At 34.9% G+C, this 27,736-nt stretch overlaps 2 protein-coding genes across 3 annotated transcripts; one reads left to right on the top strand and one right to left on the bottom strand.

Moving 5' to 3' along the window:
- The first annotated feature begins 1,343 nt into the window (after positions 1-1,343).
- LOC121975325 (chloride channel protein CLC-c-like) lies at positions 1,344-9,542 on the top strand. The gene is made up of 8 exons (XM_042526904.1): positions 1,344-1,635; positions 3,982-4,209; positions 5,376-5,576; positions 6,285-6,462; positions 6,694-6,956; positions 7,559-7,828; positions 7,937-9,068; positions 9,240-9,542. The coding sequence occupies exons 2-8, from the start codon at positions 4,007-4,009 to the stop codon at positions 9,330-9,332; spliced, it is 2,340 nt and encodes a 779-aa protein (XP_042382838.1). The 5' UTR covers positions 1,344-1,635; positions 3,982-4,006; the 3' UTR covers positions 9,333-9,542.
- A 1,163-nt stretch (positions 9,543-10,705) lies between these two features.
- LOC121975328 (CCR4-NOT transcription complex subunit 11-like) lies at positions 10,706-19,662 on the bottom strand. Of its 2 annotated transcripts, none has more exons than XM_042526910.1 (12): positions 19,433-19,662; positions 17,537-17,647; positions 16,344-16,430; positions 15,581-15,634; positions 15,325-15,470; positions 15,098-15,251; positions 14,885-15,022; positions 14,652-14,723; positions 14,505-14,578; positions 14,284-14,425; positions 11,448-11,526; positions 10,706-11,104 (listed from the first exon to the last, which is right to left on the bottom strand). In XM_042526910.1, the coding sequence occupies exons 1-12, from the start codon at positions 19,577-19,579 to the stop codon at positions 11,007-11,009; spliced, it is 1,302 nt and encodes a 433-aa protein (XP_042382844.1). In that variant the 5' UTR covers positions 19,580-19,662; the 3' UTR covers positions 10,706-11,006. The 2 variants fall into 2 exon arrangements, with proteins under 2 accessions (XP_042382844.1, XP_042382845.1); XM_042526911.1 differs by having other exon boundaries at positions 15,325-15,449.
- Positions 19,663-27,736: the final 8,074 nt, after the last annotated feature.

The following is a 27,736-nucleotide window of genomic DNA, read 5'->3' as shown; positions in this document are numbered from 1 at the left end:
ATAGTTTAGCATTATTGTGACGATCGGCCTTACAGCCAGTACCCAGAAGGCGGGTCGTTACACATTAATCAAAAAATGGTCAAATGATCTTAACTGTTGAAAAAAATATCAAAAAACCTCCTACCCTCTCCCAACGGCTAGGAACCCCCGGTTAATTGGTGGTTCAAGCCGTTTAAAAAAAAATAAATTAGTTGAACCGGCGGGCCGAACTGATGGTTAACCGATGGTTCGCCGGTTTTGCACCAAAGGAATCGGAACCGACCCAGCAACTTGTCGGGCCGGTTTCGATTCGACCCGATAAATCGGATCAACAGATAACCAGTCCGTTGACCCGATTATGGGCCAAATCCAGACTAGATCCGGTTCGGAGTTGGGTCCACTTGCAAGCAAAAAAAGAGGTTATATGTATTTTTTTTTATATATTTAAAAACTATAGGTGATTGGGAAAACGCATATTCACCTTTGACAAATCGCCCAAGATAGTATCACACCTCAAATACCTTTTGTATTTTTATAAATATAGGAATATTTAGAAATGATTAGAATCAACTTTTAAAAAAATAAATCAATGATTTAATTTCTTAAATATAAATATCGATGTTGATATTCTAAAATAATAAAATTTTCATTAAATTATATATTCAATATCCATTTTACCCTTCACTTATTCACAGTCTCTATTGCTACAGTGCAATTGACTCGGACATATTTTTCTTAAATAATTTAAAGATCTTTTATAATCAGAAATTTATTGTTAGCAATAATATAGTATCATAAATTAATGTTTGTGGATATAAATATAATTATAATAATTAGATGAATGCATGGTACTTAATTTTAAGTTATTCTGAGTTTTTTTAGTTATCATTTAATTTTACCAAAGATTTAAAAAATTCAGAATGGCATAGAAATAAGTCTGTTCATTTATTTTTTTTATCATATTCATATTTTCACACATCGATTAGACATAGAACAGTAAAATTTTATTTCTTTAATCAATAAATTATATTTAAAAAATCATTATTATGTTAAATTAATTTTTTACAGATATGAATATAATTAGTAGAATTAAATGAATATACGGAATTTCATGTTATTCTAAACTTTTAAGTCCAATGAATCGGGATGACATGGAGTCAAACCAAATCCCAGTCTAGTTTTCCTGATTCTGCGTTCTAAAGGAGTTTCAATCATTTTTCACGCGGTTTTCCTGGCCCAAATCATGCACCGCCTCCTTTGAAAATGAACGATCGTTCGATCAAGATCAAACGGCGGTTATACATCTCCGCTCCTGGCAACGATTCCTATTTAAATCCGTCCATTCGTTTTTTCTTACTGCGCTTTCTCTGGTCCGATTGCAGGGTGATTACGCTCATACCCCTTCCGTCAGGGAGGAAAATCCTCCCTTGCCTAGCAAGTCTGCCGCCTATCCCTTTCTCTGGTCCGAGAGAGTGTGAAACCTCGTGAGCGATCCGCTTTTCGCCTCTTCGATCACGGAAAAGTTCGAAATCAGAGGAGAAGATCGATTTCCGGAGTGCAACTGATTGCTTCCTGCGGATTCTTTTATCCGACGATGAACTGATCCTATCGTGAGCCAAGGTGGATCGAATCGAGCTTCAGGAAGAGTAGATCAAGGTATTGCCTCTTCTTCTTCTTCTTTTTTCTTTCTTCCAGATTGCGTGAGATGATTTCGTCTTCCTTTTTCTTTGTTTAATTGTTCGCAACCTTGAGATCGCCATTTACCGAGAGTCCATTTTAGCAAAGTTGCTTATGTTTACATAACCCTAATTGGATAAAAAGAACAACCATTCCTCTCCGATCGATTTTGTCGATGATTGTTTCACCTGCCCAATCTAAAGTTACATCGTGATGGAACATTAATTTCGTCCTTTCGGATGGATTAGTGCTAGCACATAAGGTATTGTTATAATGAAATATGAGCAAGATAAACACTTTCATTATGTGTTAATCATTATTTCAAAAATTAATAATCATTCATATTTATCTTCTCCATCTTAATTTGAGACGAATTGACATCCACCTTTTGCTAGAGTATAGAACATTAACTTCTCCTGAAAGGAGTAGTCCTCGTTTGTTTTTTCGATACTCTTCTCTTTCTTACTTTTGCTTTGTCAAGTGACAAAAATGCCACGTGGAAATTAGAAAGGACCGGGGCAAGTATGCCAAATATGAAAGCTCACCAGCTTCTTCGTCACCACGTCTCTAAGTGCCGTAGGAGAATGTAGCAGCTATATTGCAATAGGTTGGAATCCTAGTTAATTTTATTAATTTTCGTCCTATATAAAATTTTCATTATTCATTAGCATAAATCAAGAAGTCGATTACAATATGCATGCTGGAAGATGGCTTGAAATAAGAGCCGAAATTAAAATATTATTGAGAGCTTTATGTAGATAATATTTTTTTTAAAATTATTAAATTATGTAAAATAATTTTAAAATTATTAAATCATAAATTTATTTTTTATTTTATTTCTATCAACAAAAAATTAGTCGACTGATTTATTTTTTTAATCAAAATTAATTTTAAATAAAATTGGTTGATAGATTAAATCATATTAATATGAAATTAGTTTCTATGTATTTCTTTATCTCTTCATTAAGTTTGTGTTTTTAAACGTCAATTTGACTCAATATATTAAATGCAATAATTTTTTAATTTTTTAAATATAAATATATTGAGGTCAATTTAACCAATTGATTTCGAATTGACATTAAACTAATTCTTATGTATTTGTCTACCGCTCCTGATTATATTTATGTCCCTAAATATTAATTTAACCAGAGCAATAAATCTTTGAACACGAATTAATTTTTTTTTTAAATATATTCGTGTTTAAAGAAATTATTACTCTCATATATTAAATCAAATTGACGATTGAGGACGTGAATATAATCAAGAGAGGTAGATGAACACATAGGAACTAATTTCATGTTAATCCGAGATTATTTGGTCTATCAACCGATTTTACTAAAAATTAACTTTTATTAAAAATAATAATTCAAGTCGCTTGATTTGTTCAAAAATATAATATAACGTTTTAGTACAGAACAAAATCGAATCGATCAATTAATAGGGGTAAAAAAAGAAACGATACATAATTTAGTAATTTTGAAATTATCCTAGCAATTTAGTCATTTTAAAAATTTATTTATGAGTTTGTGTTTTCAACTTTAGTTCAATTAACCTTTTGTATATGCAAATAAATATTTTATTTTAATGATGGAATAGATATATAGAGAATACTTATTTGTTGGAATATAGGAAGAATTATTCCATGAAAAATTATGGAAAAAGAATAGTGCAGTATTCAAGGCCTCTTTTGTTTTCTACGAAGTAATTAGAAACTTCAATTTTTTTTCCTCATTCTTATTTGGTTTCCATGCACTAAAATATTATTTTGCCATGTAAAAAAACGTCTTTGTCTTATCGTTGCCCTGAAGGAATACCAAGCTCGAATCAGTACGCTGTAGAATTTCTACCATTACAAGTTCATACTTGCACGAAAGGCAGTAAAGGTCGGAACAAATATCAAATACAAACACGCATCTTAAATAAAATAATACTTCACCGAAATAATGCATGTCTTAAAATCTTAGCGTCACACGATTGTGTAACAAACCAAAAAATAGAGTTTAACCTCCTCGGATTAGTTTGACTCATATCATATGCATTATTTTTTCTGCATGCCAATTGCTTCTTTTCTTGTTCCTCTGCAAATCACACGGTTTTTTCCGCCCGCCTCTGCATCAGCCACCATCTTCAGAGTTGAGTGGGTACTTTTCAGACCTACCAGCTTTAAAGATATACATGTCTTCCAATTGAGATAATTCGACCCAGCTATCTACGATGTATGCCCACATCTATTTCAGTCTGCTTCGAGGATGAATTTTCTAGCTAAATTGCAACTCAAATAACAAACTATTTGTATGCTCTCTGTTTAACTTAATCTTGTGTTAGTACTACGGGGACTCGGAGAGGTGCCATGGAGCACCAGGAAGGGAACAATGACATAGAGAGCATGGAGGGAGCATGGAGGGCAGTCGAAAGATATGGATCGGGATTGAATGGGAAAGAGGAGGGAGGAAGTGCAAGCGAGCCTCTGCTTAGGAAACTCACCGGGAACACCACCTCACAGATAGCCATCATTGGTGCCAACGTCTGCCCCGTTGAGAGCTTGGACTACGAGTAAGATTTTCTTAATTCAGATAAATAAGTGGTGTACTTTTGCGTGGCATGTATATTGCAATTTTTTGTCATGTTTTTGGTATGTTTGGAAGTTCAAGAATACTGATTTCCACTCAATTTTGCATCCATTTAGATGGTCTAGCACCATAATTAATGACTTCTATTGTATTTTTTTTTCCTTTTAAAGTAGTATCTAGTTTGAACGAATCTCAGAAGTACATGGTGAATAAGGTTTGGCTATTCTATTTCATACGTGAATTATGCCCGAAATAGAATTTGGGTATATGAACTTGTGGCAATTACTTGCATGAACTTATATGTATTGCAATTGGGTCCATCCGTCAAATTAATTCGGTGGGGACTGAAGAAAAGCTGACAAGGGTGCCTAAATATATGTTTAATCAGGAATGCTTATTTCTTTATTCTTTCGCTCACAATTGCTTTTTTTTTTTCACCTCATTTCTCTCCCTCTCTCCATTTTAAACCAATCTTGGCAGCATGCCCCAGGACAAGACTATCATGAGGAAACATCACAATAGGGTAGTGCCGTCTACATTATAGGATTAGTAAAAGTAAAAAAGGAAAGATGAGGGAGGAAGAAGGGAGTAAGATAAAGAAAAGAAGAGAGAAAATTTATTATTTCTTATTTAAAAATCCTTCTAGGTACTTATTTAGTTGTTCCCTTACTTTCTGTCAACTTATGTGATGAATGTATCCAACTGCTATGCTTATGTAATTTCATATGCGAGACGTGTCTGGATATCCCATTTGCACCTTACAACATGGTGATTTTTAATAACTCACTAGTTTTTGACTTTTTACTTAAGTCAGTTCACAGCATGCACATTGAGGATCTTCTCTAGTCTTTTGACAATATTGCGAGAGGTGTGACCTACAGAATGAATAATTATACAAGGCCAATTCTGTTTTAACAATCTATTTTTCCACATTTATCCTTTGTTCTATCCCAACCGGTTCTTTTTCCACATTTTTTTAACCTTTCACTGAATTTCTAATTATGTTGGATTAAAAAAATACTGTTCGTGAACTATCATTTCTGTCATCAAAGATTTCTTGTGAGCCTCATCTCATGCTCAATAAATTTAACTTTTTATTGCCATACTTCTTTTTTTGTTTGTTTGAAAAAACATTTACATTTTGCATAGAATTGTGGAAAACGATGTTTTCAAGGAAGACTGGCGATCAAGGAAAAAGGTTCAAATATTTCAGTACATTGTACTGAAGTGGACTCTGGCTCTTATGATTGGCTTGGCAACTGGGCTTGTCGGATTCTTTAACAACCTTGCAGTTGAGAACATTGCTGGGTTTAAGTTGTTGCTGACTAGTAATTTGATGCTTGAGCACAGGTAATCCTATAAACTATATCCCATTAATTTTGAAGATAAGGTCATTCAAGTCATATAAAATTTATCATATAGAGTACAAATTATCCCTGGATTGTAGAATACCCTTATTGTGCATTATTATCTAATTTAATAGTTCAACTTCAGTGACTCCTCTTAATAACTTAATATTCATATGGAAATTGTTGTAATAAGGAAAATATTAGGATTCAATATCCCAGGTCTGTGCTTTACCTGTGTTCAATTTTCATTAATGGAAAATCATAAGTATCCTTATATGATTTTTGCTAATTGTCTTCTCAAGAACCTAACTTGATCTTAGAACCTCTGAAGTCTAAAGGACTTTGGTTAGCAAATGTGATAAGTCATTATAGATGACCAACAATGTGATAACTTTATTGCATTGCATCTTCTCTCTGACAAAGTGGCAACTCTGTTTTGTTGTATGGTAAAACATTATATTAGATTCCTAACAAATTTTATAGTTTTAGTTAGGTACATCTGCTTGCTGCTGAAGGATAGTTTCTGATTTATAAACATCATCAGACACATCGATTGATTGTAAAGGGACCATAAGCTTGCATAAAAAACTGTGTACCAACCTTTAGTTTTTGCCAACTTGCAGCTCTCATTTGAATCCAAAAAATATGCTCTCATAATTTATTGTACAATGTGAGCAAGACATGTTTCTAAGACTATGGTTCAATACAGGTACTTGACAGCATTTTTCGCCTATGGCGGTATCAATGTAATTTTGGCAGCAGCTGCAGCTACCCTTTGTGCTTATGTTGCACCTGCTGCTGCTGGGTCAGGCATACCTGAAGTTAAAGCATATCTCAATGGAGTTGATGCTTACTCCATACTTGCTCCTAGCACACTTTTCGTGAAGGTGTGTTTTTGAAATTTTAGTTTGAACTTCTAATCTAACTATACCATGCAATGACTTCATCAACTAAAGAATAAAATCTAGAAATACCTTTGGGTACATGTTTTGAAGAAAAAAAACATTTAGTTGGTAGTTGGTAAAGACTAAAGAGTAATAAAAATGTTTAACAATTCATGTCTTTTTACAACTAGTTATTTATAGGAAGGAAATTTTACTTACAATTCTGTTTTTCAGATATTTGGGTCCATTGCTGGAGTTTCTGCTGGATTTGTACTAGGTAAGGAGGGGCCAATGGTACATACAGGCGCTTGCATTGCCAACTTATTAGGCCAGGGTGGATCTCGCAAGTATCATCTCACATGGACATGGCTCAGATACTTCAAAAATGATAGGGATCGAAGAGATCTTATAACCTGTGGATCTGCAGCAGGAGTGGCAGCCGCCTTCCGAGCACCTGTTGGAGGCGTGCTCTTTGCACTTGAAGAAGCAGCTTCTTGGTAATAATATAAAGCTATAGAAACACCGTTTTTTTCATATAATAAAAGACCTGAATCCTACCTTTCGGCATTGCGAGAAAGTGTTGACTGAAGGCACCGGACATTGAGAATAGAAGCATTTGTTTGAAGTGAATCAATGCATGTGCTTTACACTGTCTCAGATTGCATTGAATCCGTCATATATCAAGATTCCTAATTGTAACTATGAATAGGCAATTCTGGTAGCTTTTTCATGTAGAGCCAAACGAAGATCATGTTTCTTTTGTTTGGCAACAACTTGTGCAGCTTTTTCCTCAAAGATTAGATACTGCAAAATAGTTGTGCCACAACAAGTAGGCTGAGCTACACTTGCAACATTAGCTTTACGATCCTAACTGTTTCAAACAAGTTCTAACAGACACAAGTGCATTATGAAACTTCAATGTTCTAAGTATTTAGAGTGTATGTTCTAGGTTCAGAAAAGGAGAAAATATAATTGCCTTGAAAGTATGAGAAGAATGAAAAAAGGTAGAATTCTTGGCAACAGGTGCTTTCCATTGAATTAGTCGAGTATCCTTAAGCCTGCAGAACTATATCGTTTGATAACATTTTTTTCTTCTCAGGTGGCGAAGTGCACTTCTGTGGAGAACATTCTTCACAACCGCTATTGTTGCTGTAGTATTGAAAGGCTTGATAGAGTATTGCCGTAGCGGAAAATGTGGATTATTTGGCAAGGGAGGACTGATAATGTTTGATGTTAGTTCAAGTGTTTCAACATATAACACTCAAGATCTGATAGCTATTATTGCTATTGGATTAATTGGCGGAGTATTTGGAGCCCTCTTCAACTATCTTGTAAACATGACCCTTCAAACATACAGCTTTATCAACAAGTAAATTCCTTTAGTCGATAGCATTGCTGTCATGAATCACTCTGAATTCATATAAACTAAATTCAATTCTCACCATTGAACTGATTGCACTAATCCATCTAATTGCAGGAAAGGTGCCCCATTCAAAATTCTCCTCACTATCATCATATCTCTCCTCACATCATGCTGCTCTTATGGGTTACCTTGGTTTGCCAGCTGCATTCCTTGTCCTGAGGATCTTCAAGAGGAATGCCCAACCGTCGGCCGCTCGGGCAATTTCAAAAACTTCCAGTGCCCCTCAGGTCACTACAATGACCTTGCTTCTCTCTTCCTCAACACCAATGATGATGCCATCCGCAATCTCTTCAGTGGCGGCACAGAGAATGAATTCCGCATATCCAGCCTTTTAGTCTTCTTCACCGCAATTTTCTGCCTTGGAGTTGCAACATATGGCATTGCTATTCCTTCTGGTCTTTTCATTCCTGTTATACTTGCTGGTGCTACTTATGGAAGGATCGTTGGCACTCTTCTTGGTCCAGTATCAGACCTTGACACAGGTCTCTTTGCCCTTCTCGGAGCAGCATCTTTCCTAGGTGGGACTATGAGAATGACAGTTTCTGTCTGTGTTATACTTCTCGAGTTGACCAATGATCTTCTAATGCTGCCTCTGGTTATGTTAGTCCTCCTCCTATCCAAGACAGTAGCTGATTGCTTTAACAAGGGGGTCTATGATCAGATGGTCAAGATGAAGGGGCTTCCATTCATGGAAGCCCATGCAGAACCCTACATGAGGAACTTGGTAGCAGGGGACGTGATATCAGGACCTCTGATTTCCTTCTCTGGTGTGGAGAGAGTAGGGAACATAGTTGAAGCACTGAGATTCACTGGCCATAATGGTTTTCCAGTGATCAATGAACCTCCCTTCTCAGATGCTCCTGAACTTGTTGGGCTGGTACTGAGGTCTCATTTGCTTGTTTTGCTGAAGGGAAAGATATTTACCATGGGTAGGGTGGAAACTGGGGTAGAAGAAGTGTTACAAAGATTTGGACCCTTTGATTTTTCAAAAGCTGGATTAGGCAAAGGGCTGAAACTGGAAGATTTGGATATCCTTGAAGAGGAATTGGATATGTTTGTTGATCTCCACCCCATCACCAACACATCACCGTACACAGTCGTCGAGACAATGTCCCTATCTAAAGCTGCTGTCCTCTTCAGGGAGCTTGGACTCAGGCACCTGTGCGTTGTGCCAAAGACTCCAGGGGTAAGAACTCTTTCCAATGATAAACGTATGTATAGTTCAAAAATTATAGTTCATATAGGCAGTGTGTTTTTTCTCTTGAAAATTTGATGTGTTAAGGAGGTCATCCGTTATGCATATCCATTTGTTTTCCATATTATCAGGCACTTACGAATATTTTTTTGCTCCATGCAGAGGCCTCCTATTGTTGGAATTCTCACTCGGCATGACTTTGTGCCAGAACACATTCTTGGACTGTTCCCTCATGTCTCACACCGTCACAAATAGTCATTATTACCACCGCAGTCTTAGGGTTTATCCCTATTTTGAGAATATTTGGTTAAATTTATTAAAAATAGTTTATAAATATGTATATCTTATAAATTATTTTAGGAATTTATAAGTGGTTAGGTTTTATTTTAAAAATAAATTGTTAAAATGTTTGTGTAAATTTATTACAATCAACTTAAAAGTATTGATGTGTTTGATATTATAAAATCTTTTTATTAATAAAATTATCAAAAAAGATATAATACTAGAGTTTTGAATTTTTTATTAATAGAGAATTTGAGTGAATTTTTATATTGGTGGAGAAAAAATTGGAAAAAGACATGAAGAGAAAGCAATGGAGATAGAAAGATATTAAGTTTATAAAAATTTATGAAAGATAGAATTTATAAAATTATATAAAGATATTTTATAGAAGAAAATTGTTAAAATAATTTTTTTTTTAAAAAAAAAAATCTCCTGTATTTTTTTAAAATAATTTATAAATTTCAAAATAATTTATTTTGATAACTTATAACCTATTTGAAAAAAAAATTACTAAATAAATTTAAAAAGTTTATAAATTCTTAAATAGTTTATAAACTATTTTAGAGAGCTTATAAGCCAAGTCAAACACCCACTTATTTGAAGCAAAACAAAAAGGAAAGAAACAGAAAGGAAAAACGAGAAGAGAGACGTACTGTACTGATTACAATATTTGCAGCCTTGCAGGAAAAAGAGTATGTCGATATTGAAAGCCCTCTCGCTACCAATGCTCACATAGTCTTTCATTTTTTTTAATGTTTTTTTCAAGTAGGCATCAAATATTCAAATTAGATTAATCTCAGAGGCTCTGTAAGTTTCCATTAAAATTTTTCATCACTACGTGAATAAATCACAAAAACATTCATAATAAATGACCTATTAATTTAGGTCAACTACTCATTAAAATAAATCATTTATTAATTCATCAAAACTAAAATTCAATTCTTAAATGCCAAAAAAATTTAAAAGGTACTTTGTCACTACACCATTGCCAAGCCACGCTCTCGTAGTTATTTCAGTAAAACTTGGATAGGTACCTATATAACATGATTTTATAAGAAAAAAATCATCACGACTGCAAGTTTAAGTCATAGTAATGATGCAAAAAAAAAAATGAGAACGTTTATATCAGATGTTCCTCCACTATCCACCCCAAGGATGTGGAAAGGAGATAAATCACAATACTAAACGGTCTCCTATGAATTTATTCCTTAAGAGAATGAACCTAGAGAATTCAAACTTTACTCCTATAATACGAATCTACCATCCATTTGCATCGTAGTAGTGCTTATACTGCAAGTTGTTGGAGCACAGTACAGTGTCAGCTTAAACTAAGTCTAACACGTCGCTAAGAGTTAAAGCATGAATTAAGGGGAGTAGAACTCAAGCATACACTGAACCAATGGCGAGAAGACACTTCATCTAGAGAATGCATGAAACATGACTTCTTTTTCCAACATGGTATGTGAAATCGCTTAAATTTTACTCTCCAAACTCAAGAAGCTTATGGAGCAGCAGCATGATGCAAAAGTCTATGGCACAATGTTCCAAAAGGTCCATGAACGAAAGAAGAAAACACAAAACCCTCGGCAAGGATGTGTTGGGCAGGATGTACAAAATGGGGAGAAAGCAACATTTGAATTTGTATGATCACTCCAAGGTCTTGAGAAGTCTGAACAGGCCAGCAGCCTCCCTGATACGTGAGAACTCAATGCAGAAGGCCTGGACTTCTATGAAGAGATCACGAACTGCATATCACAACAAACAGACAAACATGTCAACGAAAAAAAAAAAAAATCAACCCAGAATAGAATCTTAATTCACAGAATTAGAATTTAGTTATCAGAGTCGTTAGCTAGCCAGCTTGAAATAAACTTGCACGAAATATATATCTATTTTCCAACTGGATTCATGAGTTCCATCCTGAATCACCAAGCCAAGTCAATGTGGCACTAGACAAAGAACTAGAGCCAGAGCACATTAAGTCTATTGTATGCAGCCCTATCAAATTTGTTACACATTTGATTACTCCAAACAAATTAATAGTTGGAAATGCATGTAAGCATGATGAAAAAACAAAAGCAAACTTGCCGTTGATTATCTTGTTTCTGATAAGACTTTGCAGAAAGACACAAACCAACCTCACCAGTCTGTTTTGCATGTACTTGTCCTGAACATGGAAAAGAACATAAAATGCTAGAATCCTTTTATCAGCCATTAGAAAATAGACAACAACTTCAGGAACCAAATTGCCAACATTATAAAAGGTATAGCCCATTAAAATGAAAGCATACACTGAAACAGCAAAATACAATGGAAAAACAAGCTAAATTGGAGAAGTAAAAAATTCTGTATGCTCCACTAACATGCATATTAAGATGCAAATGAAGTGCATGCTCAAAAGTGAGCAATCTATAATTAAGAGTTATATCAATTAGAGTAGGTGTATGGAGTACAAGGCCAAAGAAAACATTAAATTAATATAAAAAAATAATTTAATTGATTTTAATATTATTAATAATCAAGGGTTGTATCATTCAAACAAACACAACCTGACTCCAAACAGTTTGAACAAATATTGGCTTGGTGACGACAATGTTGACGATCATGGCAGCGATTACTGAACAAGACAAACATGGAAATAATAAACTAGGCATAAGTCTCATTGGGATCTGTGTAGTTGACCCCAAATGGTTGGTACAAATACCTCATATTTGATGAAGATGGTGAGGATACATTCTAAGATGTCAACAGTTCAAAGTGGCAAATATTAGACAGCATCATAAACAATATTGAATAAGATGAACATAAATAAGAACTTTCACTGAAAAACCAAAACTGAGTATCAAACTTAATGTATCCGTCCCCTTAGATTCACGTATCAATAGTTGTCTTAGGGCTACCCAACAAATTAAATTCTAAATGAGAGATACACCTAAAAATTAAGAATTTTTTAGCTGAAACAAATAAGTGCAATGGACAAGTGAAATGTAACAAAGATTTTTTTTCTTTATTCCTAGAACTGCGGAAACTCAGAAATTCTAGAACTAATATTACTGCTGACAACCTTTACTTTGGATTAGAAAAACTGGAATTACAGAGGTATAGTAAGCAAAAGCAACTATGATGCATGGAACAATGCTTTAATAAAAGGAGTAGTCAAAAGAAGATGAGACAGTGGCAGTAAAAGCAAACAATTCAAACTGCCAAAAATTAAAGGTAAAAAAGAAACGAAATTTCACCTCTAAAGGGATGTAGGTGCACACAAGTCATAACTTCCCTAACAATTATCAAAATTGATCATCACTTGCACAATGGAACAAATTTCAACTGTTGTTGTCTCTTAGATGGATGTTTTAATGAAAGGATGTAGTCTAAAGAAGATGAGATTGACAATAAACTATCACAGTGGCAATAAAAGCAAACAATTCAAACTGCCAAAAAAATTAAAGTAAAAAAGAAATGAGGTTTCACTTCTAAAGGGATGTAAGTGCTGGGACCTTGACGTTCGCTAGAGGGGGGGTGAATAGCGTCTCACTCAAATCGTCACTTCCTATACTTGTTAGTACGCAGAGGAAAACAAAAATACAAACTAACAAGAAGAAAGCTAAACCCTATAAACAATAAGGAAAGACAATAAACCAAAACAAACCGTAACAAGGCGTTTACATGGTTTGGAGATTAGGGCTCCTACTCCACGGCTGTCCGTAAGGTAGATGATCCCAATCCGTCGGTGGATAACTCCCCAGAAACCTCCGGCTAGCTCAAACCTCCTTCTCAATGGAGAAACCTCACCACAACCTTTATCTAAACACTCTTAGATCACAAGAAGAGCTTGGAGGCTTTGGAAGACTAATAATAGGAGTTAACCACATCTATTTCGTCAATCTTAACTAAGCTTCCAATGCTTGGTTATATAGGTCACGAGTTGGAAAACCCCGCCAACCAGTCGACTGCCAAAACCATCAATCGATTGCCTCTGTGGAGATTCGACTATTACAACCCAACGGCTCGATACCGGCTGACTGATACTTCCATCAGTCGACTGCTCCATACTAATTGAACGAACAGAAGCATTCTTTTCGCTCTCAGTCGACTACCCGGTCAACCGCACCAGTCGACTGATGAAAACACCAATCGACTGTAACAGTACTGTTACAGTAACGCTACAGTACCGCCTAATCATAGTATTTAACCCCCGAGTACATTCACTCAACACTCGTCCTCGCCCAACCAACCTAGACCTAGCCTTCTAGCCTCCTCCATCAGCCTTGCGTTCCTCTGATGCATCCCCATCCTTCACGTCTTGTCTTCTGGACTTCCATCGACCTTATCATTGTTGTCGTGTCTTCCTTTGCCAAGAGGTCGCGCCTCCGGGACTTCATCCATTGCCAAGTCACACTTGGACTTACGTTACCAAGACTATATGCTTTGACTTACACCGCCAAGACTCATCCTTGAACTTTCCTCCTTTGCCAAGATCACCCTTGGACTTTCCTTGTTGTACCTGTATCCTGCACACTCACAATGAATATCAAATACAACAATAAACCTAACTTAACCCTTTGCCCAAACATCAAAACCAAGGGTACCCAGATTGCTCCAACAGTAAGCACCAAAGTCAAGAACTTCCCTAATGATCATCAAAATTGATCATCACTAGCACAATTGAATGTGCAGGGCGTTGGACTGACTAATCCATAAATTCATCTCAATTTTTTGTCTAATAATCAAGCTTATCATCACTAAGACAACTATGCCAAATCATTTAGAGCTACTAAGAAAAATACAAAAATGTTTTTTATAGGAAAATCATCATACTATGCAACTCAAAGACAAACAGATTTTTTTTTCAGATGTAGTGAGTTAGTAATTCAAAACCAATGCCTTCGAAAAGTGACAGCATTGAGAATGAAAGAAGAAGAACCTTTATGTTTTCACATGATGCTATACAGTTAGTGATGTACATGTGTACAAACTCAGTTGGTAGATTAACTGCAGTTGTCAGCCTGTTGACTACTTCCATTGAGTGTAGACTCATTTCCATATTCACAAGAACAGTGAAATACCTGCCAACCAAATTCTGATAAGAAAAACAGGCATAGCACCCACATATTTATCACTGGCACAAATATCAAAAGATCTTACTCTGAAATTTCAGGAGAATTCATCAACTTTGAAAGAACTTCGACAGCAATAAGTGGGTTGTGCTCAACAAGATCCTAGAAAACACAGATATAATATCATCACAAAATTTGAAATGAGATATCACATAATAATGAAAATAATACAAACCGGTAGCTTTGAAGGAGTAAGTCCACAATGATAGACGAGTTTCGCATCCTTTGCAAGTTCTAACACAAATTGCTGCAAGAAGAAACAAAAAGAAAGGCCACATTGTTTCATTAATATAGAAAATGTTGGCATAGGTGAAGGGAAAACAACTAGTAATGTTCATAGAGCACAGCTGAAATATTGGCCACTATGACCAACAGATGCTACCTAGTTAGCGTGAAAAAGAACATGACCTCTTGTTGGGCAGGTGCAAGTGGGCCTTTTAATGCTTTAGCAATCAAATCTCTCACTGCAGCCCCTCGACTGGTGTCAGCACACATGCCATAATCCCACAAAAGCTCATGATTGCTGTCAGGATTGAGCCATATAAGCTGTACAAGAATTTGCAGATTAATAACACTAGAGAAAACAATTGAACACGCAAGGTCTCAGGTGAAATCTTTTACTTCTCCATCTAACACTGGGAGCATCGGTGGTGCAGGCCTTATCCATTGTGGACCCAATCCTTCAACAGACAAGTTTTGCATTAAACCTAATATAGCATTGCCTCTATCATCAGAACCAATTCTTGGTTTTGTTCCTGCAGCTGAAAGCTTTGGCCTGAAACAGAGCAATATTACCACAAGGATCCTAGGAAACTTCTTATATATATCAAGAGGGATATGTTGTATACTCATATGGAGTGGCATCAATGCCGATAGATATATCTGGATCTGGAATAATATTTTTGACAGATGCAGCTTGGAAAATGCTATAATATGATTTGGACTGTACACCATCATCATATAGCTTCTGCAGCTGTTCACGTTGAAACAATTCCTAACAACAATAGTGTAATTACCAGAAGATCATGCCCAAATCACAACTCAGCAAAGAAATTATCCTCAGTTGATACGTTACCAATACAACATTACTAATTATTATCTTACATAGGATGAAGAATCAAATCCTTTGATGTAATCAACAGCCGACAGCTTCATGACCTGATCAACAGCCAAATAAGCTAAGACATAAGATATAAAATGTGTAAAATTAGATTCTAAAATGCAGATATAGTTATCTCCTAAAATCAACTAATTTAAATAAAATACAAGTTAAACATGATGGTTGCTGAAGTGACCTGTTCCCTTAATCCAACCTTTCGCAATATTATTGACAGCCCGAGTGCCTAACTTCCAATTCCAAATTCAAATTTCTCAACCAAAAAATTCATAGTGCACGTTAACATACATTGCTCAATTCTTTTAACTTCAAATAAAGAACATCTCAAATTGAGCCATGTAGTCAGAATGATCATGATTTACTGTACTTATCATTCATTTTTTTGTATTTTTGTTATTAGAATGTTAACAAGTGGACACTAGAACATGCCAATTACTTCTAAAGAAAAAAAAAAGGCAACCCGGTGCACGAAGCTCCCGTCATGCGGAGTCCCGAGGAAGGATCCATTATACGCAGCCTTGCCCTTTTTTTTGCAAGAGGTTGTTTCCAAGATTCGAACCCGTGACCTTTTGGTCACATAGCAACAACTTTACCGTTGCGCCAAGGCTCTCCTTCCAATTACGCAGCCTTACCCTGCCAATTACTTCCAAAGATATTTTGAAAAATATCATACTAGATTAACAAGTGTAATAGAAAGAAATAGCACATCGTACAATAAATGCAGCTGAAGGACAAAATAAAAGTAACAACCTCTCTGTTATTGTTTCCACCTATAGATCCGAGTAAAAGTTGAATAAACGCCATCTCCATTTTTACTGAGGTATCATCACTTGCTGCCTGTAATTACAAAAAATTGCTGATTTGCAAGAGAATGCAAGCATAAGAAGTTTTAATTCCTTTAAAGAACTATAAGTGATTGAAAAATATGTATATCTAAGTTCGTAGTTCTTTCAATCTATGCATGTCTTCTTTTTCTCTATGCTCTTCTACCAAGTAAGCTGCAAATTTGTTGATATTATCATAAATGATCTGTTGACCTAACCAGTTATTTCATTAGTTGTTGGTATTGTAGCTATGAGTTATTTTGAATCTCAACTTATAACTAAACAATAGAAGTCAAAGAACAATATAACGGTATAATATTTGAATCTACATATTAATTTTGTAATATGAATAAGATGTGACCAAATGAAGAAAGATAGAAAGTTTTTGCCATGCTGACCCCATGCCCATAGATCAAATGACGATGTGAAGGCAACTGTTAAAAAAAAGGATAAGCAATAAATTCCAGTTATTCTGGTGGGGCTAATATGAAATTATACTGTAAGCGAACATCATCAGAGCAAATAAAGGTACCATGTTGATGTGAAATAACCCAAAACCCAATACTTGTTCTAAATGGGACAAGGCCAAGTCTGTTCAGAAGCACTCAATTGGAAAACCCAATCACATGCCAATGTGTGGCAAATGGACCAGAACTTGATATGTTTCTATCTCATTGGGAGCATACAAATCTCACTATCGAAGCAAAAATTTAAAGGTAGGATCAGCTTCTAGAATAAGAGTCATACACTGATGTTGGTCTACCACTAAAGCCATCAAATTCCAAATCAGACAGAAAATCATCTTCAAGATTCTAATTTTATCACAAAAATAAATACTTGTAGAGTCCAAATTTATGCAGTATGGTGTTATAAATGTTTTGACAATTAGTTAAGTGAAACATAGCAGTCAAGTTTGCATGTTTCTGTTTCTTTTATTATTAAAAGCTTAAAGCTGAAAGTACATAAAATGAAACTAAAGGTAAAAAATCTGGCTAAGAGAACTACCAAACATATGACACTCTTCAAGGCTAAAAATGAAATTGTATGACACAATTAACAAAATAATATAAGTATCTGTAATTCAATCAGTTCATGATTTCAAAATCCAAACATACTCACATTTACAAGTAATGAAATAAACGGATTTGATGATGGTGGATTAGAGGAATAAGTCTGATGAAGTATAGCATATGCAACCAAACGCTGACTAGGCTTCAACAAAACCTTATCCTGGATATGGCGAGAAGAAAATTAGAAGTGTGTTAAACATAAACAAACATTCATTACGATTAGCAAACTACCATGAGTGGTGGAAAAAAAAATCTCAATTTGATTTACTTGAAGAATTCATGATAATCTTTCTATGAATCACTATACTCCTTGACAAGAAAGTTCAAACAGAAATAAAAGGCATTAATACTCAGTAATGGAAGGGTGTTCAATCATGTTAGTAAAGAAGAGTGGTTACAAATACACCTTGGTGATGCTGGACAGTGGTCTAGCTTCCTTGAGCTACAGAGTATACAAAATTCAGGATATCCAAAAGGAAAGATTAGTTCATGAGAACAATGCTCTAGTGATTATGGTTGTCAAGACTATGGTCTAACCTTAGAATTGTACAATCCTCTGATATAAATTGGCCTAAATAATCCCAGGTTCAAAGCAGGATAGGAATTGAACTTGGATCTCAAGAAACCTATAGTCCAATTCAATGCTCTCTACGTTCATAGGTAGGATCTATATCTTGAGAACCTTGACTATATGAAATATAGTTAATTGCATAGACAAGGGAATGTTTTTCATACCATATATACAAAAAACAAAGACTATATGAACGCCACTTTTAATTCCCGAGCACGAGAATCGTGTTTAACTTTATCATTGTCTTGTAGCCTATACAATTTACTATTTTGCTACTCAAAAGAGAAACATCTTCACACTTAAGTTTGAGCATTAATCTAAAAGTGGAAACATTGCGACAAAATGATGATACATTCCATATCTAGTCTTGTTAATCATCTTCTATAATGCTCTTTGGTATCTTATAAAGGATGTATTCATAAAGCATAGCTACTGAAGCATGTTACTCAATAGTTTAGAGAGACATGCACTAATAGATTAATTTTTCATTTAAAGAAAGTTGCCCCTTGTGGCATATATATTAGTCTCAGCAATGTGGTATATCCACATTTAATGAGCGAAAGAACACAAAAAAAATATTTTGCTAGGGCATATGTAAACTTGTATAACAATACTATAGTTATGGCAACATAAAATTTAACAGAAGATCATCCCACTGAAAACTAAAAGCAAGACAATGGTTAAACCTTACAAAGAAGCTAGTAAGTTTGACACAATCACAACTCACAATAAGCAAGTGAAATGTCAGCTACAAATTAGATAATGTTATCTCTAAGAATATACATATAAATAGAACAGTAAGAAATCTTGTGGCCCAGTGATGCCAGTACAAAAAGAGAACCAATTCTTACACCTCCGGTGATGAAAAGAAAATGATGATGAATCAAAAAAGGAGCAGCTACTGAGTATCTAGGAATTTAAAAGTAATAAGATAGGATACATAAAAGATAAGGGAGAAAAGGACGAAAGAAAAATAATGAGACCAATTGGTTTAATCCATCAAATGATTGCAGAACCATCAAAATACACTGGCAAAAACCATCGTCCATCAAAAAAGACAAGGCAGCATTACTAGGAGCAGCCTTAGGTCGTGACGCTGTTCCTGGAAAAGGCATTTAAGATTAAAGAATATCTCATTTTTAAAGGCTTAGGCAATTTAATATCCCTTCAGCTAAATGGCCAACAATACTAGGCAAATGGGGTTCAGAGTAAGATGGCAGATAGAACCATTTTATAACCTAAAAACAAAGCGAGATTCAAATCGCGCAAACTTAACCCATTAAAACATAGAGCAAACCCTCGAGGAAGCGAATCTTGATCCATTAAACTTATTCCACTAGTAGGGGGAAAAAAAAGGGCAAACAAATCTCCTACCTCGAGGAGGATAGCAAGGGAGGAGCAAACCCTAAACCGGGCTTCCCGTGGGAACTGCGATTGGTAAGCAGCGACGATCTCATCGAAGGACTTCGACTCTGATTCGAGCAAGGCGAAGAGGTTTTTGGACTCCTCGATCGATAACATGACGGCAATCGAAGGAAACGGCGGAGGAGAGTGCAGCGTCGCCACCAAACCAGCGCAGAAGGGCTTGGCGTCGACTCAGTGCGTCGATATTTAGAATATGTTAAGCAGCAGTTTTTATAGGTGGCATTTGCCTGTTTGCTGTGTCAATAACGATACTGAATCACTATGCAGAGTAACTGGCTCTTAAAATTGAATATTCATATCAAATTAACATGATTGAATTGTTAAAGCATCCATATTAATTTATCTAGACATAAAATTTATCATAAATTTTATATTTTATATAAAAAAATATTTACATCAATTATTTTATATATTTTATATATTTAGATTTCATAAATAATATTTTTTAAAACTTTTGAGAATGTAATACATTCTCTAAATATTAAAATATTATTTAATTTAGGAGAAAGAAAAAATAAATGAATGAATTGAATAATAAAAAATAGATATTATATAGGGAAAGAAAAAATAATTAAAAAATAGAAGAGAAAAAAAATAATTAAAAAAAATATAATAGAAATTTTAGAATAGCTGATTATTGATCTAAATGTATGAAATATTTAAAAAATAAAATTTGTAAAATTCATAGTGATCTTTCGTAGTAGATCTTGATCTTCGCTTATCATTGTCGTCAAAAGAACAATTATGAATGAATCAGAAAGTTCTTCAAGATTCACAAACCAAATCCCATAGAGGTATGTTCCGTCGATTACTTGTTCACCACCTCTCACCTTTTCGTTTCCTTGGACCCCTCATATATAAAGGCAAGGAAGATGAAAGTGTTGGTTGGTCCTAGGAATATCGTATCGGTTCCACTATACAAAATTTTGTACAAGCGTCGAACCTTTCCTAATAACCTATTGTGTTCTTTAGAAATTAAATTCGAAATCGCAAACGGAACTTAACATTATTGATTCCAAATTTAACTTATCTGTTCTTAATGGTTTAGACTTGGATCGCAAACGATACTTAACATTATTGATCCAAATCCACTCATGTTACAAATTCAATTAAATATTAATTTCAGAAATCGACTTCCAGGTTAAATATGGCGAGGCACTAGGCCTTCTTGTATATAAGAGCAACCACCACTTCCTAGACAAAGTCTTTCAATGAAATCTAATATTTAATTTCCTTATATAACCTTAGGTTTAACCAAAAGGAACAATCGAATCACAAATTCGAAAAAAAAAAAAAACACAAACTCGAATTATAAATTCGAAACCTAGAATCTCTAACCTCTTGTGTTTGGTATTTCAAAAACTATACAAAGAAAACTAGTATGATGCAGAATAGAATTACTAGTTATACCTTTCTTTGTAAGCAACAACCTCTTCACCTCTTGGACGTTGTGTAGGCGACGATCTTCCAAGATGCAAAGCCACCCGAGCCTTCTTCCTATGCAATCCAAGTTTCGGCCACATTCCACCTCCAAGGGATGCTAGGGTGCAATACCTCCTTCACTCCTTCTTCTTCTCCTTCAAGCAAAACCGGCCACCAATGCCTCTCCAAGGATCAATGTTATCGGCCACAAGAAGAAAGAAGGAAAAGAGAAAGGGTCGGCCAACAAGGATAGAAGAGAGGAATAGAATAGGTTGTGTATCCCATGAAGGCACCCTCTACCTCTCTTTTATAATCCTTGGTGATTCCAAAAAAGTAAAGTTTTATAACAAAAATTAAAACTTCATTTTACTTCTTTAACATGGCTAGAAAAAAATTAAAACTCTCTTTTCTCCATGTCATGGCCTGCCACCCTATCAAGCACCAATCAAGGAAATATTTCAATAAAAAATTAAAATCTTCTCTTTAAAAATCCCTTTTGTGGAAAGTTATAAAAGAAATGTTTTATAAATTAAAATCTCTCTCTTTTAAATCCTTTTATGGATATCTATAAAAAAAAATTAAAATAAAACTTCTCTTTTAATTCATGGTTACAAACGAGGAGAGTTTTATCAAAAATTAAAATCTTTCTTTCTCACTACAAATAAGGAAATATTTCAAATCTTTCTTTAATTTTTTGTAGAAAGTTATAAAAGGAAATATTTTAAAATTTTAAAAACTCTCCCAATAAAATTTTAATCTATTATAAAAGGCTACAATAGGGACTGAGAGGAGGAATTGGTTTTGGTCTCCCGATAAGTTTGAGCTTCCTGTGTTCGCCCCGAACACCCAACTCAAGTTCATCAATAATAATTCATTCCACTAAAGAATTATTATTGAACTACCGCACCAATCCCAAATTATATTTTGGGCTCCTTCTTATTATGAGTGTGTTAATCTCCCTGTGTTTAAGATATCGAATGTCCACTAATTAAATGAGTTACTGATAACTCACTTTAATTAATTTCTTAATTCCAAGAGTAGTATCACTCAACCTTATCGTCATGCCGGACTAAGTCCACCTGCAAGTTTACATGACAATCCTTATGAGCTCCCCTTGGGGACATTATCAACCTAGATTACTAGGACACAGATTCCTTCTATAATCAACAACATACACTATAAATAATATCATTTCCCAACTTATCGGGCATATTGATTTATCGAGCTAAATCTCACCCTTTGATAAGTCAAATAAATAAATACTAAGTACACGTACTTGTTATTATATTGGGATTAAGAGCACATACTTCCATAATAACAAAGGTCTTGTTCTTTTATTAAGTCAGTATAAAAAGAACTTACCTTAAATGATCCTGCTCAATACACTCAGAGTGTACTAGTGTAATTTATCAGTCAAGATAAACTAATATCTAATTACACTACGATTATTCCAATAGTTTATTCCTTTTTATCTCAGTCGTGAGCTACTATTTATAATTTATAAGGAATTGATAACATGATCTTCTGTGTGTGACACCACACACCATGTTATCTACAATATAAATTAATCGAACAACTACACTTAACTTATAAATGTAGACAATTGACCAATGTGATTCTTTATTTCTAAATGAATGTTTTATACAAAAAGTTAGGCTTTTAGTATACACTCTAACAGAAATGTCGCTTATAAAGGAGAAAGGTGAAGGGAAAGAGACACCCTTTCATTTTTATAACTCCTACATCTCCCACTAGTCCAAGTCAATCCATAAAGGTTAACTAGTCACAAAGACCATGTAAGTCACATAGATTATATTATAATCAAGTCACAAAGACTAGAGCAAAATATTAATTAGTCATAAAGACCAAATAAAAACATCCAACCAATATTTTAGGGGAAATGGTTCGTATGACGACAAGCACATTGAGCAATTATTGCTAAGAAGATTGTTACACCTTACATAACTGCTTTATAGAATAAATCGGAGACATTAATAACTTGTCTTTACCCTCAGATTAAATTATTTTCATTTACATCAATATGAATATCTTTAATCCCTCGTAATAAGTATTATGTCAAAAACATGTTCCATATTAAAATATTAACATTCTATATACAATATAAATGGGTCGACCAGTGAATAATAGGGATGGCAATTCCACCCGAACTCGATGGAGGATCCGATACCCGACCCGAATGGAGGAGGGTATGGAGGGACTATCAATACCCGATACCCGACCCGAATACCCGATTAAATAATATATATACATATATTAAAGAAAATTTTCTTTTTTTAAAATCAACTTGCTATTTTTGTTGATATTAGGAAGAGACTATATAGATGTTTAATCTATTTTTTAATTATATATATTTTTTAATAGGATATTAATTTTAATATATTTTTGTTGAATGATAATAGTTGAATAGAAAGAAGAAAAATTAAAACTATAGAAGATATCCGATCCTTTAATGGGTATGGGTATACCCATCGGAGATCCTATACCCGATGGATATGGGGACAGAGGATATAGAATCCGACCCGAACTCGACCCATTGCCATCCCTAGTGAATAACATAAAAAATATAAATCTATTTAATATTCCTTTTTAGCTAGAATCTATTTATTCTAGCAGTCGCTTTCCTAGTTTGCTCCATAGACCGAATCACCCATAGTCAATAGGAAATATACTAAAGTATCAGACACTGATTAGAACTTCAAGTAGACAGTTAAATAGTCACTTAGGGTAAAATTGAGATTAACTTATAATCTCAAGGGTCTCACATAGTAAAGAAGCAGAGATTCATTAAATAGTGGGTTCATTTACTATGATCATTAAACAAATAATCTCATCTTAACACAATTATCAAGGCAACCTTAACTTATGGATATGTCTCTATTTACGGCTACATAAGCTGTCTTATAAGTAATGGTCTTATCTCTATTCATACTTAATAAATAGAGATGATTGTGTAACGACCACCCTTCTTACTACTACTACTCTCTAAGGATGACTGTTACTTAACTACTAACTCTACTTAACCGGTATGATTAAAAATCACATGGAAACCCTACCGAAAAATTTCGACAGAGTCTCCCCTGTACCGGTGACCTTAAACTGACATACATAACATAATATACACAGCCACAAGCGGCTGGAACACATATCAAACACACAAAAGGAATAACATCACCACGCAGTTTAATGAAATCAAATCATGCAAGTAATGAATAGCGGAAACAAAATAAAAATATACAATTAACTAACAGCGGAAGACTAAATGACTCATCTAATACATTCTTAATAAATGGCAATCTTAATAAATTCTGAAACTAAGTCCCAAGGCTTCCATAGTCCTAGCATCACACACCATCCGCGCCACCTTGTCGCCTTCCTTGCTAAATCTTTTCCTTTCCTTTATCTGCAGTAAGAGGAAGTGTAGTCTATAAGCAAAATTTGCTTAGTAAGCGCTATCTAACTCACAAAATCACGAATGTGCATGTATACGAAAAGAACTAGAAACTATATGCTCTAAAAAGAAATAAAGCATAAACATAACTGCTCATGTCAAACTAATAGCAAAGAAAAGCTAAGGAATCTACTCATGTAATTCTAATAGTTAATCATGCTGCTCATCTAATAGGTAAACATGAAAACTACTCATCTACTAGATAAACATGGTAGAATAAAGAACTAAACTTACTGAATTCTAAACACTTTCTGAATCTTATTTCACTTGTTTAAAGACTTATTCTTTAATACTTTATACTTATGTAAAACTTTCAAAAACTTATACTTATAATACTTCAAAATAATAATCAACTTCTTCTTGGGCCCAGGCATAGTACCATCTTATGCGCGTTCCCTGATAGGTTGGGGTAGCGAGCCACCAATCCTAAAAGAGCAGACCTCGGTCTACCAGGGCCAAGACCTCGGAATTGGACACCTGGATTTGTTTAACGACAACCTCGGAAGTCGGGTACTAGCCTCTTCTTAAAAGTAAAATACTTATAATCTTAATTACTTCTTCTTTAAATGCCTTGGCATTTTAATAGGCACCTTGTGTGCCAAAAATCCCTAAAGTCTCGACTTTGGGATCTACTTAAGGCCTCGGCCTTTTCTTTTCTTTTCTTTATCTTTCTTATACTTTTCTTTATCTTTCTTACACTTTTCTTTATCCCAAAATACTGTTAGGGTATTTTTCATATGCATCTATGAATGAAACTAACTATGTAACACATAATCATGTATAGAATACAAAAGAAATCTACACTTAAGCTCAATAAAAATGCTTAATAAAATTCTGCATTATAACTTAATAAAATCTGCATGTCATACTAAATTGAAGTGCCTAAAAATAACATAGTACAACACTTAAACCCTCATGATAATTAACTCTTAAAACAGAAATCAAACATACTCTTATACATCTGGTATTTACTAGTTTTGCAAGTTGAGTTAAGCATGGATAAGCTTCGAAACTTCTAAGGAAAAACAAACTAGAACTAGAGACATAAACCTCATACCAAAACTGAAATACATTTAACAGAACTTAAACTAAATGCTAAAAGAAAATCTGAAACTGTACAGCAAGTTCCAACTCAAGCTAAAACCTGCTGGGATCTTCTCTTCAAACCTATGTAAAGCTTGTTTTGTTTCATGGTATACTAGTACAACTTAATGGATCTCTTCTCCTCTTCTTTATCAAACTCACGGCAGCAAGGGAAAATTAACCAAGCATGCTTATCACGGTCACACAGAAAAATCCAAATCAAAAGCTACAAATGCCAATTTCAAAGCTTGAAAGGAATCTTTCCACATACTTAACCTCTACCGTTCTTCCCCTCTCTTCCCTTGGGACTTACGGCAGCAACACAAAACAAACTATCCTTACAACATGCTACGAAATCATGGAAAACAAGAAATCCGAGAGCTACTCTTACCGCAGGTGAGTAAGCGTCTTACCTTAGGCTTTTCTTGGACTTACAGCCGGAGAAGAAAGCTTCCAATGCTTCTAGGGCTTGCGGAGGATCTCGCAAACTCGCCCTCTTCCTCGTGCTTACTGTTCCTTCTTGACGAGAGGAGCTCGAATCCAAGAAGAGCTCGTGGAGAAGTCCCCTTTGGCCGGCCGCCGAAGAGAAAACCTTAATCTCTTCTCGGCTTCGTTTTCGCCCGATCCCGCCGTCGCACACGCAGAAGAGGAAGAAGGAAACGGGATTTTAGGTCACGGGAATTAACACGTAAGTTCTCCTTTTTATAATCTCCATATTCTGTTAACTTGTTAAATAAATTTTCTTACCCTTTCTAAACAAAACTGACGACTGGTTCACTTGGTGGGCTGCGTTTTGCTTAAAACCCAACTCGTGGGTTCAAATCCCAGCTGCAACCATTTTATTTCCTATTATTTTACTGTTCCTAACTACTACTTAATACCAATTTATTTCCATATTTGATTAACAATGACCGTTGGCAGAGTTGGTTGGCTACGTCCGGTTAAGATCTGGTTCAAGTCTCGGTCTTGGGTTCAAAACCCAGCTTCAACATTTTTATTTCTTTTTTTTTTTTTAAACTTCTTCCTCTTGGTAAAAATACCAAACGAACTCCAAAAATTATGTAAAAATACTCTAAAAATCTCTAGAATTTTTCTATAGCATTTCTAAATTTTAATAAGGTCTTTTAGAACTCTAAATCATGAAATTTGGGGTGTTACAGATTGTCCATATGAGTGAACCAATCTCAACTTACCAACATGCTCATTGAGACTTCAATCTAAAATATAATAGATATACGCTGAATAGATTATGACATTTTATAACATATTACATTTTATGAAGTCGCAAATGTTGGTTGCTACTCGGAAAACCTAAAGGTTCCACTGTACAAAAATTTGTACAAAGGTCTGAACATTTTCCTAGCTACCGTGTGTTCTTTTAAATTAAATTTTGGATCGCCTGCGGAACTTAACACGTTTGATCCAAAACTTAATCTATTTGTTCTTTTAGGTTTTGACTTGGATCTCCTGCGAAACTTAACACGTTCGACCCAAATCACCTTAAGTTATTAATTCCATCAAATATTAATTTCCATAATTGGTTCCCAGTACTGACGTGGCGAGGCACACGGCCTTCTTGGATATGGGAGCAACCACCACCGACTAGACAAAACCTTTTATAGAAATCTAATATTTAATTTCCTAAAATAACTTTAGGTTAACCAAAAAGAACAATCAAATCACAAGGAAAAGAAAAACCAAAAGAACACAACATCGAAAAACATATTCGAAATTCTAGAACGTAAGCCTCTTGTATTTGGTATTATTTCCATAAATAACTAGCATGATGCGGAAAGAAAAATTACTAGTTATACCTTGTAGAAAAACCTCTTGATCTTCTACCGTATTCCTCTTCTAACCTCGGACGTTGTGTGGGTAACGATTTTCTGAGATGAAAAACCACCAACCACCTTCTTCTCCTCCTAGCTAGGTTCGGCCACAAAGAAAGAAGCTTCACCAAGGACGAAGAATAAAACACCAACCAAGCTCCAAGGGATACAAGCTTTCTCTCCTTCTTCTTCTTCTTCTCCAAGTAGTATCCGGCCACCACAAGAACTCCAAGCAAGAGATAGGTTTCGGCCACCACAAAAGAGGAAGAAAGGAAGAGGATGGCCGGCCACAATAATTTTCTTCAAGGATGAAGAATTTCGGCCACCACCAATGCTCCAAGGGATGCTAGAGACGAGACTTGCTTTCTCTCCTTCTTCTCCTTCCTTGATCCGGCCACAAACAAAAGCTCCACCAAGAAGATAGGTTTCGGCCAACAAGAGGAGAAGAGA

Source organism: Zingiber officinale, chromosome 4B (genome assembly GCF_018446385.1).
Source record: "Zingiber officinale cultivar Zhangliang chromosome 4B, Zo_v1.1, whole genome shotgun sequence".
Taxonomy (NCBI): Eukaryota; Viridiplantae; Streptophyta; class Magnoliopsida; order Zingiberales; family Zingiberaceae; genus Zingiber; species Zingiber officinale.
The sequence above is the reverse complement of the archived record's forward strand: the minus strand, read 5'-3'. Positions and strand labels throughout refer to the sequence as shown.